Below are 12,564 nucleotides of genomic sequence, written 5' to 3'. Positions count from 1 at the left end.
ACAAATCACTGGTTTTTTACAGATCGTTTCTGGAGATGTCAAGATTTTCTGACAGTGTTAGGCTTTGTGTCTTGCTTGACTGTGTCATAGGCTCTCTTGAATTGTTTTCCCACAGATGTTTGTGCTTTTATTATGTACCTTGTTAGCTGTGTGGAACCTCCTGATCTTGGGCAACTGAATTAGCTAAGAAATCCAAATTGCTGAATTTAGTCGGCAAGCTGCTTCAAGGTTCCACTCACCAGATGTTTCTGCTGCTTAGAAGTCTGGGACTTTATAGACCTGCCTGCTTTTTAATCCTTGAAGCAAATATCAACACATTTGAGATCTGGGAGCCCACGGCTCCACACAGAAACGAAGTGTTGCCATGACCACAGCTTTAAGTCTTGCATGCAAGACATTTATCCCAAGTAATAACAGAGCAGGTCTGTAGTAGGTTTGTTTTCATTTTTATCCCTTAGAATCCTTGAAAAGAAGCATACATATGCTTTAATGCTATAGCCTGTAGAATGGCAATAAATACTGCAAGACAACATACATTTGGCATTCAGAGACTTTATTTCCTTAATGTTTCTAAGGGGAACAATTTCAGTTGTTTGCAAGGCACCCTTTGAAATTAATAGAAATAGGATAATGCCTCACTCTTGCACGGCCTATTTTCAACAGTCGCATATGGGCTTTTCCCAAAAGCACAAAGCCCTCAAAGATCTGTTCACATAAAAAAAATCCCTTTATGTTTTTATTTACAGGAGAACTGTGCTCTGAGTAGCTGGAATATTAACTTTCCCAACTGAAAAGTATACTAAGGTTAACAGGGCTGTAATATCTTTAACAGTGCTTCCTAGGCATTTACAGTGGATAATCAAAGAACGGGGGCATTCACTCAACCTGGGGAGGCATGGATTTATTTCCTTACTGTCATTACAATGACCAGTGGCTTCATTTGACATAAATTGTTTAGAGATGGCTATAGAATGAGAAGATACAGCTGATCCATTTGTTTTCAGGTCTTCTAGTAATAGTTCTCCATTTGTTATAAAAGGTTTTCAGAGTAATAAATCCATCAGATATTAAGTTGAAGAGGATTTGACTGCACAGTATAGGCAAAACAGACATTTTAAAAATTTGTGTACCATACAATTTTTCATCAATGTTTTTATTCTGCTGACAATAGTATTAATATGGAAGGCAGATTTTACCACAGTCCAATTATTTGTTGCCTGGAGAATTGGCATTTTCAAATCCTAAAGCCATTCACTTTTCATAGAATTTTAATATGGATTTGATTAATTACATAGTGTAATTTGACAATGGATTTTATCCTGTTCTTGTTGAAATCAGTGGAGGGCCTCAACTGATATCAATGATAATATGATCAAACCTAATTTGATCATGCAGCAAGTACTCTTACTACCTTTTTTGTTGTTGTTGTTGTTCCAATAAGCCATAGAGACTGTAAAGCCTCTAGTGCACAAACCCATACAGAATTACAATGGCTGAAAGTTAATTTTATCATCAGAAGCCCATGGCAATTAGAACACATCAGTGAGCAGACCATAACTTTTAGGACAGGGTGTATAAATTCAGGCAGAGATGATACTGGGTTCTTTGTCATTTAGTGCTGTCTGTGTATGTTGCTTTTCTTAGTGTTAAATTTTGTGCTGCTTTTATTTTCTTATATTTGTGCAAGATTTTTGTTGAGCTGAGAAACATAATAATAAAAGAATGGATTTTTATGGTATAGCAATGTGCAGAAGAGGCAAAAAAAACAACCTACATCTGAATATTTCCCTAGCTTTGAGCTATATGCTGCATACTTGGTATAACAGGTCAAAATTGTAAGCCTGTACAAATTCTATCTGAAGCAAAAAAATAGCAAAAATATAGTCATAGAATCATATAATGGTTTAGGTTGGAAGGGACCTTAAAGATCACCCATTTCCACCCTGCCATGAGCAGGGACACCTTCCACTGTCCCAGGTTACTCAAAGCTCTATCCAGCCTGGCCTTGAACACCTCCAGCAATGAGGCATCCACAGCTTTCCTGGGCAACCTGTTTCAGTGCTTCACCATCCTCAGTGAGGAATTGCTTCCTAATATCTAATCTAAACCTACCCCTGTTCACTTTAAAGCCATTCCCCGGCATCCTATCCCTCCTTGCCCTCGGGAGAAGTCCCTTTCCATGTCTTTTGTAGCCCCCTTTAGGTACTGGAAGGTGCTACAAGGTCTCCATGGATTATTCTTCAGGCTGAACGAGCCCCGCTCTCTCAGCCTTTCTTGCTAGGAGAGGTGCTCCAGCCCTCTGAGCATCATTGTGGCCTCCTCTGGATTCACTCCAACGGGTCCACATCCTTTTGTATGTTGGAGGCCCCCAGAGGTGGATGCAGCACTCAAGATGGAGTCCCACGAGAGTGGAGTATAAGGGCAAAATCACCTCCCTCAAACTGCCGGCCACGCTGCCTTTAATGCAGCACAACAACAAAAGTTGTTTTCATCAAGATCAACTCATTATTCCCAGTTTATAATTACACTGAAACTTGCCAAATTTATGGCAAGAACAGCTCTACCAGCAAACAGCACTGTTTTTGCTAGGGTTTGTTATGTTGGCTGTTACTGCAATCAAAATTGTCACTTCATTTTATTTAAAATGTATTTCTCGAGTAAGCAAGAAATAATATCTAGACTTGAAAAGGACGCATGTTAAAGACTTTTTTTTTCACATTTCTCTCGAGTATGCAACATATCCAACTTCAGCTCCCTGCAGCAATACAAAATGCCCAAGAATAATGTTTTCAAAATCAATGCATGCTACAGTTGAATATGAAACTCCACAAACCTATAATTGAAACTGTGGGAAAAAAGCAGGCAGCCTGAATATAAACAAAGTACCAGAGCTGGATTATGACCAAGATGCAAGTGCTAATATGGCCTCTTGAGAAAACTGCCATGAGACCTTCCCAGCATGAGCCAGCGTCAGAAAGCAGGGCTTTTCAGGAGCAGCCTGTTGGTGCTCATACCCAGGTGATTTCTTGTTTGACTGCCTGGCGTCTCTGTAGAGAATAATATATGCAGAGTTTCATTTGGCTTTTCTTTTTCGCCTGGGTCATTTCATACCTGTGCACCCTCCTTACTTTGTTTTTCCTCACTCTGTATGTACAACCTCTGTGTCTCTCTGATGTTTCCTGACTGCTGCCTTCACTGCCACCGCCACCTTCTGATGGGGTGTGTGACTCCAGGCTCTTGGAACTGTTGGAACTTAGAAAGTAGCAGTGAAATCAATGTGCTGCTCTACACTCAGAAAAAGAAAAGGCATGCAAAGTATATACTGTATTTCTGGAAGCACTGAAATGAGTAGAGACCATGAAAAAAGAACTGAAGATTTGTAGACAAGGTGTATGTATATTTTGAGCAAAGGATCCCTCAAAGAATGCAGGACACCATCTATCTCTATTGCAACACATAGGAAAAAAGAGAAAACCATGCACTGATAGGAGTCTTTCTGCTCCTCAGCACAGTCCATGACAGAGAAACAAGAAAGCATCTCATGTTACTACCTGTAGTATTTGCCCTTTCTGTTAGTACCACATGCTACATGTCTGTCTCTCACATCCATCATGCCCTTTCTAACCAAGTTCTTATTGTCTGGACAACTTGCTGCAGATAACCCAGTAACTTCATTTGACCACAAGCTCAGAATTATTAATTAAATTCACAAAAAATTTGGATCATTATCTTATGAGCCTGACTATTTGCAAAATTTCTGCTTTTGTCAGTGGAGTAACATAAGGTCAATGATTTACAGCTTAAAAATAGGCACAGTAGTTCAGCTGTTCCACTTGAGGCAGTTTGGGCTGACATGAAAAACAAAAAGGGTAAAAGAGAGATCGCTGGGGCAATGCTGCAGACTTTCACAGAAGAGTTTGCAGTTTTGAGTCTGAGTAATTAGTTTGCAATATAGTATATATAATGAAAAAGTTATTATTTTTCTCTACATTGTTGTTGTACCTATAAGGACATATTAATTTGCAGGGGAAGACACAGGTTGATCATTTACTTGTGGAACAGAGAATTTCAAATTGGTAAAGGGGAGGACAGGTTTTTAAACGTTTTGGTCCATAATTCATGAGTATATTTGACCCCAGTATTCTGCCTAACACCACCAGAAATTAAACGTATCTCCCCAGTTCAGCCACCTTTTATAGGCTGCACAAAGCAGACTTGTTATGCATATTTGTACAGTGTATAAAACAACAGTGGCAGCCCCAAATCCATTGGGGCCTCTGGAGGACTTTCACAGCATAAATATTACATGATAGTATATTACTAGGCAGAAAGAAAACCCCAGAAGTTTAAAAAAGAGCTCTTATGGACTGTCTAGGTTTGTACTCTTGGAACAAAGCAAGATTTTATTCTTTCTGATTGCATCCTCATTTAGCAAAGAACAAATCCTAAAATTAATGCATCATGAATGAGAGACAGTAGTTACTGGTAAGAGCAGAACAGTGGCCCAGTCTGGGTGCTGACACCACAGCCACTGCAGATGACTTTCAGAGAGCTGTCGTGTGGCAAGAGGAACCTTCAGGCACTTTAAAATGTGCCATATTAATATTCCACTCTGCAATGCCCTGCATATCAGGTTTGATGGGGCTTTTCAACTAAGTTTCAAGCAATAGCTTTCAAAAGTACAGGGTCCAAATCAATTTGTAACCAGTCCTTCCTCCTGCATATGGCCCAGGTAATACTGATAACTTATCTTCCAATGTGGGAAATTTATGTGTCTCTAAGATAAAAATTTGGTGTTTTGATTGCCTAAATTTTCTGTGGTTTATGATAGATAAGTACTGTTTTTTCTTCTGTAATTATTTCCTCATGACTCCTTCCTTGATATCTTTAACAGATTTGGAAAGAAGAAAGAAGATAAAAGTGGGAAGGCAGATCAGAAGGAGACTGCAAAGCAAGGCATGCTTAAAGAGGAGGAGCTGGAGAAAATGAAAGATGAACGTGAAAGGTGAGTAAATGGCAGCAGTATCTTTGTTCATCAAGTGAAAAATTTCAGAGCAAGGTGTCTCCTGAAGGAACAGCCAGCCAGCCTGCCTGTCCAACACAATGCCCACTGCAGTCAGGTCCAGGCAACCAAGAGCATTGGGCCAGTCCTGGCTGAGTCAGAGCTGCTGTGCGACAGGAGCTTGTTCTCCTGCAGCTTCTGTGCACTTCACTTTAGCATGCAAATCCCAGCTTCTGCTTTAGCTTGTGAAGATCAGTTCCTTCAAAACCTGTTGCGCCTCTGCCCATTCCCAGGACCAGCTGACTTAGTATTTTCTCCTCTGCTTTTCTACAGCAAGAACCTCCTCTCTTCTCTCCTGACAGCTTCTGCCATTGTTTTCCAGCACTTCAAACCTCTTTGGTTTCATCTGGCTGTGCCATCACATGGTAGTTTTTGTACTTTGGTATGTTCTTTTTTGCACAGTGTTTGCTGGTAAGCCACATGTTGCAGAAATGTGTATGCAACAAATGTTGAATATGCCAAGGGACACCTGGAAGAAAGCAGATTCAGATGGTTAAAATCAGCCTGCACAGGCAGGAGTCTGCCAGCAGTGGGGTGGGCAAGAGGGGCAAGGCAAGAAGCCGGTTGTGCGCCAGCTAGGAGTTGTATTTCTGAGGTAAGACCCTGGGAGTCTGTCCAGGTCATAAAATACACTTTCCTATGCCCAGTCTTAGTGAATTCCTTACCTTTCCAGGTTAAGAGATTTTACAGTTTTCTGCTTTCCCCTACGTCTACCCTTCAGAAACTGGGAACAGTTTGTCAGTGTCAACAAGGTTCAGAAAACTCCACTTTCCCTTTCCCCAACTCATCCAGAAGTACTTTATATGCTGAAAAAGGTCTTTTTTTCCCCTCTGATGGCTGCTCTCAGAAAAGCTAAAGAGCCTATAGTTTGCTGGCTCTCAAGAAGTGTCTGCAGTTGCTGTAAAACTTTACAAGTTGTAGTAATACATTTTTGTCAGTGCAAGCAGAAAACTTTTGGAGGTCTCTCTCCTTCACTGGAGCATCCTGCTCCTGGGAGAGGGAATGGAAGCAGACATGGTTCCTTTTGGGCAGACAGAGTGTTTCCACATGATCAACCTTTGTGGTACTGCTCAGTACGCAGGGAGAAGGCACCCTGCTTTCATTTGAGTTGTGCAGTGCATGGTCAGCCCTATAAGTGGTAGCTAATGGGTTTGATTGGGGAAAAAAGTCAATCCAAACCCTTGAAGGCTGCTGCTAATTTCTTCTATTTTAAAAGCTAGCAAGGTATCTAGTTACTACAGTGCTGCTACTGGATATGCTTAGCCAGTGCTTAAGTATTTAGTTCATCTAAGTTAAGTAGTGTCAGGAGAAACTTTGTACCATTTGTTTTAAAATTTCTGTGCCATGTCCTTGATTTTGCCAGATTGATGAGTGCCTTTATATTAAACTGCTGACTCCCAATTTGGATACTGGCAATTTGAGAGGTATGTGTCCTTCATTTTAAAGAAGCCAGTGTCTTTTATTAGGATCCTGGCAAGCTAAGAAGCATGTATCCCATCTGTTAAAGGGCCAGTGTCATTTACTAAAATGTTGGCAGGCTGGAAGGAATGAACCCTTCTGTCTAGAGGTCTAACGTTCCAATTGGACACAAGATAATTGTTCTTAATATTTCTTCAGCATTGTGTGCTTTTTTTAATTACAGTCACTGATTGACAGTAACTTGGTACGGCTGCATTGGAAACTGGCAGCTCAATATCTTCATCATTCTGGTTTCTCTAGTAATGATTTCAGTTTTGACCTGGAAGAGTTTTTGACTGAAATGGAGAACAGCAGGTGTGTTGAGAAGTGGATGAACCAAGATGATATTTTTAACTCACTTATTTGATTCTTCTTCTTCTGTAAGGCACAAGAATAGGAATATCACGCTTTTGTATCAGGTAGTAAATCTTATATCTTTGGGGGGTTCAAATTAAAAAATAAAAATTAAACCCAGAAAAATAGTGAAGAAATTTTCCCTATGTTATCCTCAAAGGAATGCAACACATGCTGTGAAAACAAGCAATTTGCTTCACCTTTCTAAATTAAGTAAGAGCATGTGGGCTGTGTGTTTGCCCACATAAGACTACCTACAGGCTGACTATTGAACCCTTCTTCAGCTGATCATAAAATAGAAGAGGTTTTATTTTTGTTAGAGGAAAATTATATAAGGAAGCTACTTCTCCTGTGTGGGTAAAAACTGTTTGGGAAATTGATTAAAATCACTAAGGAAACATTACCTGACTTGAGGGTAGATCAGTCCTTTCGCTTAGTTGTTGCCTGTTCACCTAATGAGGATGCTCAGTAAGACAGTAAAGACAAGTTTTATAGCTCTGTCCCAAGATTTAGTAATTCTATAATGTAATTCAAGTCCAAGATTTTAATGCACATATTGGCAAAGAAAACCTCGTGGGACATTCACACCATAGATCATCTGCTCCTGTGACTTCACTAGCTGCTATCCTGCATACTTGGTCTCATATTTATAAAACTGAAGCTTAGTAGAATGCAGTCATATTTTCAAATCTGTTCTCCTTGAGTGAAGTGAGCGTATGGTAAAACTACTAGGGATATAGTAGTAGGAGGGACTACAGAAATGTAGCAAGTGTCGTCCCCTGATACCTGTGATCAAATCCTATATTTAACAGCTTGAACAAACTAAAATTGCTTTTCTAACATTTAGCCTTTCTAGCATTAACTTAAATGTACACCTAATTTTAATTTTCCAAGACTAGCTGTATAACTAGTTCTTGTTCAGATCCTCAATCCAATTATTACAATCCTAAAGTCAGGTTTTTTGCTTCAACAGTTTTCTAAAATGCTGACTGCCTACCATACTAACTGATACTATGATTTTTCATTGGACCGTTTTTTTCTTTTTTCAGAGGCCATGTTGTCCATTTTGGACACTAGTAGAAGAGGTTGGAGTAGCTGATTTTTGGGCTGGGTGTGACAGGATTAATGATCAAGTGCTTTTCAGCATCTTAGCAGCTGTGGAACTCGCCTGGTTTTGGGTATTGGTTTTGCATGCAATATATGCTTGGCAGCTCTCCAAAAAGCAGAATACTGTTCCAAGATCTCAGCTGAGAAATCTTTTTCAGTAGGAAGTGCATTTTCAGTTTACAGGACTAGGCTGTCTCTCATAATTTTGCAGAGTTTTTTGATTGGTATTGGATAGGCACAACAATATTTCACAAAATCCCAGGGATAGGATTTCTGTAAAGACTGCAGCCGTCTTCCAGAAATTTTGACAAGTTTTAGACATGCAAAAATGTCAAATGTGTTCACTGCACAATTATGGGCTGGCTGTGCAGTACAAGTTCAGTGACTCTGGCTCTGACAGGAAACATCAGCTCTTACGTAGGTGTGCTGCATGAGTGTAAGCCCATCATGCTTGGAACAGGTTGGATTTCCTGCTTGCACAGGGAAGGAATTGAACAGTGCATGTGCAACAAGTCTGGCACATCCAGAATGTGTTAGAGCTAGTAGGCGTATGCAGACAGAGTATTCAGTGCTCACTCTGTAGTGCAGATGATTCCCAAAGGGATGGGATTTGCTTGCACATTGGTCCTCAGCATAAATTTGCCTGGCAATTCCTTTTATGGGCTGCCAGGTTTCAGATTTGAACCTCAGAAAGTGAAAATAAATTTAGTATTTCACTAGCCTAGTAATTTCTATTTCCATTCCACATTGTCCCAGTCTCAGTTTTCAGTACAAACTCTCTGTGGTGCCTTGTAGCTGCAGTTCTCTGAAGCAGCTCCACATCCTGCACTGGAATGCTGACATCATTATTTTTTTTACTGCTTGTATTCCCTAGCAATCCCCACCAAGATCAAGGTCTCACTGTGTTCACTGCTGTTAGGGAAGCTTGTGCCTGACCCGAAGCACTTACAGTTGAGGTGGAAGAGAGAAAACCTGACAGGAAAAAAAAGTGTCCTCTGGGTGGGAATGTGACATGCAGGCAGTGCAGCTGCTTGTCCAAGTTCCTAAAAAGTCCCTGTCAGGCTAGGAATTCATTCCAGACCTCAGCCCCAGGCTTCCCTTCTTTTCAAAGCCAATACTTTATTACACGACTACTACTTCTGCAAACTTCAAGTAGTGAACAGGAATTTTGGATGTTAGGCATTTCTTCTTTACTAATAGCCTTAGCTGTGTCCAATTGAATATGAATTCAGCATCTCCTTTAAATTATTTTCTTCTTCTCCCCCTACCTCCTTTAGTTTTCGTTGTGCCAAGGTGACGCAATGTCAGTGAAACTTGAGTGGAAAAAGACAGGAGTTCATGATAGTTCAGGAGTACTGTCTTAACTGGTGGTACAGTTCTTTGAGGCCGTGGTTTGTCCTTCCTGACATAAGTCACATGCTTCATTGGACTGAGGCCCTGTTTTAAATAAACTCATCGTTTTGTTCATGCTTCAAAGAGTTTGGCTGTAATAAAACATGTGCTCCAAAGGTTGAGAATCTGCCCATAGAAGGAAAAAGAAAATGCTATATCTGAGGGTTATTTTGATCAAGATGACTCAAATCTGTATTTTTAGTGTGTTCAGTGTAAATTACTCAGAATTTATCATTTTAACAACAAGATGTTTGCTACATTATTAAATACTGGAAGAGGCCTTGTCTTTTCCTTCCCTCAAAAAAGATTTCTCTTCACCCCTTACTCCATTTCTTTCCCCTCTCATTTGGGGTTGTGTTTTAATTTTCCAACATTTGAAAGCCATTGTAAAACAAACTAGATAAATATATTAGATGCTTGAGTTTTATACATCGTAATTTGTTTGCCTTCCAAATGCAAATAAAGTGACTATCGATTGAAAGAAATATTTTTTCCTATTTGTTTAATACTATTTTACTGGGATTTTCCTAGTGAGACCTAAGTCTCTCTTCCAACAGAATTGAACATTTACTTGACATTAGAATAAAATTTACAAAATGAAGCTCCTTGTTGAAAATAGGATGATTTTATAAAGTAGCATGAGAGTTAGTTAATAAGGAGGCACTCCATGTAAAAAATAATCCTCTGCATGTATTTGTGGGAGTAGTTTTGTTAAAACAGTCTTGGTTTTGTAGCCCTCATTGGAATTAACTGAGGAAAAATTTTTAATAGTATTAAGGTTTGAGTAGAGTGTTAGAGAAGCAGAAGGTATATCTAGCCCCTGCTTTCTCAATGTCTGAACTGAATGCTTAAGTTATACTGTATCTCAAGTTCGGGTAAAACTAAATGGTTTCAGTTTTTATATTAAAGACTGAATTTCCTTTACTTTTCAGAAACCTTCCAGCAACTGAAGAGCATTTCTCTCTTGTCTTACCAGCCCTGGTGCTTGTTGCCTGTTCCCATAGTTAAAAAATCAATACATATGCTTTTTATATTTGGCAAACAGAGGTTTAATTTTGCAGCTGCAAGATCCCTGCACAAAGGGATGCATCCTACAGAACTAAAAACGTTTAGAGTCCACTTAGGAGAGACTACTCGGGAATGAAACTTCATTCCCTTTCTGTAAGCATTTGTTTCATTATATTTAATTACAAACAATCTGTATGTTACTGGAAACCAAAGTGAAACGAGAATAGATGGATACATGGCAGTATGGTAGAAAAGCCAAATTGCTTCAAATCGAAAGTCGAAATTCAGACTGTTGCAAATATCAAAGTATGATTTTTCTAAATGCGTGCTGTACCTTAGAGTACGCTCATACACGTGCACATTTTTGCCAATCCCATGTAGCTTTTGTTCCTGTGTATTCCACCTGCCAAGTCTAAAAGCATTATTATGGCTGTTTATAGTTCATATTGATCTCTGATTAAATGTTCATAATTGCTATTCTCACCATTAAGCTCTGTGCTAAACCACATGTTTTTAGGACACCTGAGCTTGTGCATCATTAGTTATTAAGGGTTAATCCAACATGGTATATCTGTTCATTGAGTATTCCTGACTTTGCAGCATAGCTAGGTCCTGTGGTTTAGACAAAATAAAGTGTTGGATGTGATCCCAGTTTTAATACTCCCAATTTATTATAACCATTGAACCCTGATCAGATCACGGATTGGATTGGATCCCAGTTTTTTAAATGTCCCAATTTATTGCTGGCTTGCAACCCTGATAAGAATACATATTTGATTAAGGCTTCAGTTTTCAAAAATTCCAGTTAATTACTTTTAGATTCTTATTAGATCATAGCCGTGTAGTATGGTATGTTGAAGTTATGAAAAAATTACTGGATGCTGTTGCATGGGTCAAGGTCATAGTTTCATTTTGTGCTGACAGTATGAAGTTATCAGATTTCTGTTTATTACTGTGGCAGCACTTGCACTGGACAGGAGGACAGATTAATCCCAACCCATTGATTCTGAATGATTCTCATTTTAGATCTGCTGCTACTTTGCATACCAGAACATGTAATAAAAGCCTACCATGGAACACTGGGAGATTGATGTTTGGTTATGAGTAGCTGAGGTTGATGAGTCTCACCTACCTTTCACAGGTTTTGTTGTAACATTTAGAACCAGATAGCAATTTTTGAGCTGCTTCATGTGGCTTTTTCACTGCTGGAGGACATTTTTAAGACATTAGGTCTACAGTTGGTCCCAGATTGCCCTAGCTTAAGAACATTAAGAACTGATGATGACAGAATGGCACGTGGAATTGGCCTTTTTCTTGAACTATCACAGCACTATTCCAGGTGTTGCACACTGATGAAAATAGCACTTCTAGGTGTCATACCTGTGCCCTCAAAATGTAAGCATGGAATTCTTATCCAAGCCATTTAGCATCCTTGTTTTCTCATTATTGAGGCATTGGTTTGATCTGGAGACACATTTTCCCAAGCTGTGCCACCTGTCCACCCAAGAGGTCAGAGCAGCTCAGGGGCAATGGCCTGGCTCTTTCTTGCTTAAATGGGCCAATGTGTGGTTCTCTTCTGTATATATCAGAGTTTTACTACTTGATGGTTGTTTTGGTTCTGTAAACCTGAAATGCTGCTAGAAACTTACAGGCCAAACTAATAAAGTGAAACTGGCCCAGGTACTAGCCAACCAGGCTAAGAGTGCTTTCTAGGAGACAGGCTGTCCTGGCCTCGGGATTTCTTGGATGCAGTATTGAATGTAGGTCAGCTCTTGCCCACTCCAGAATCAATAAGGGCATAAGAATTACTTGGAAGCAGTATTTCATTCCTTGCCCTTCCATTTGTGATTTATGAAAGTCTATCATAAATCATTGGCATGCACTTTGAAGTAGTGCCACAGCACAGAATTCCTGTTTTCAGACTCCCTTAGCTACTACAGGATAAAAATGAGAATGCAACTCATGTGGATAGACAGGCAGGAAATCTGTTTGCATGTGTAAATCTCCATAGTGATCTTAGACCAAAATATCTGGAAGTCTTAAAGCTTTGACTGCTCAGTCAAATCTGAGTTTTGCTTTGAAATCAAGGACTGTTAATTAGAAGCAACCTGTGAATCCCAGACTAACAGATGGAGTTTGTTCCTGTTCTTGTACAGAGGGATTCTTTTCAATAGGTTCCAGGT

General features: G+C 39.6%; 1 protein-coding gene across 2 annotated transcripts in view; it reads left to right on the top strand.

Moving 5' to 3' along the window:
- The window catches only part of PARD3B (par-3 family cell polarity regulator beta), a 401,283-nt gene that overhangs the window by 298,751 nt on the left and 89,968 nt on the right, over window positions 1-12,564 (top strand). For both annotated transcript variants that reach the window (XM_082285055.1, XM_082285054.1), the window contains one exon: window positions 4,895-5,005. In XM_082285055.1, coding sequence (XP_082141181.1) covers window positions 4,895-5,005 — 111 coding nt within the window. The remainder of the gene's footprint in view (window positions 1-4,894; window positions 5,006-12,564) is intronic.

This window comes from Coloeus monedula (assembly GCF_965178545.1).
Source record: "Coloeus monedula genome assembly, chromosome: 7".
Classification (NCBI taxonomy): Eukaryota; Metazoa; Chordata; class Aves; order Passeriformes; family Corvidae; genus Coloeus; species Coloeus monedula.
This window is presented reverse-complemented; position numbering and strand designations above follow the sequence as displayed.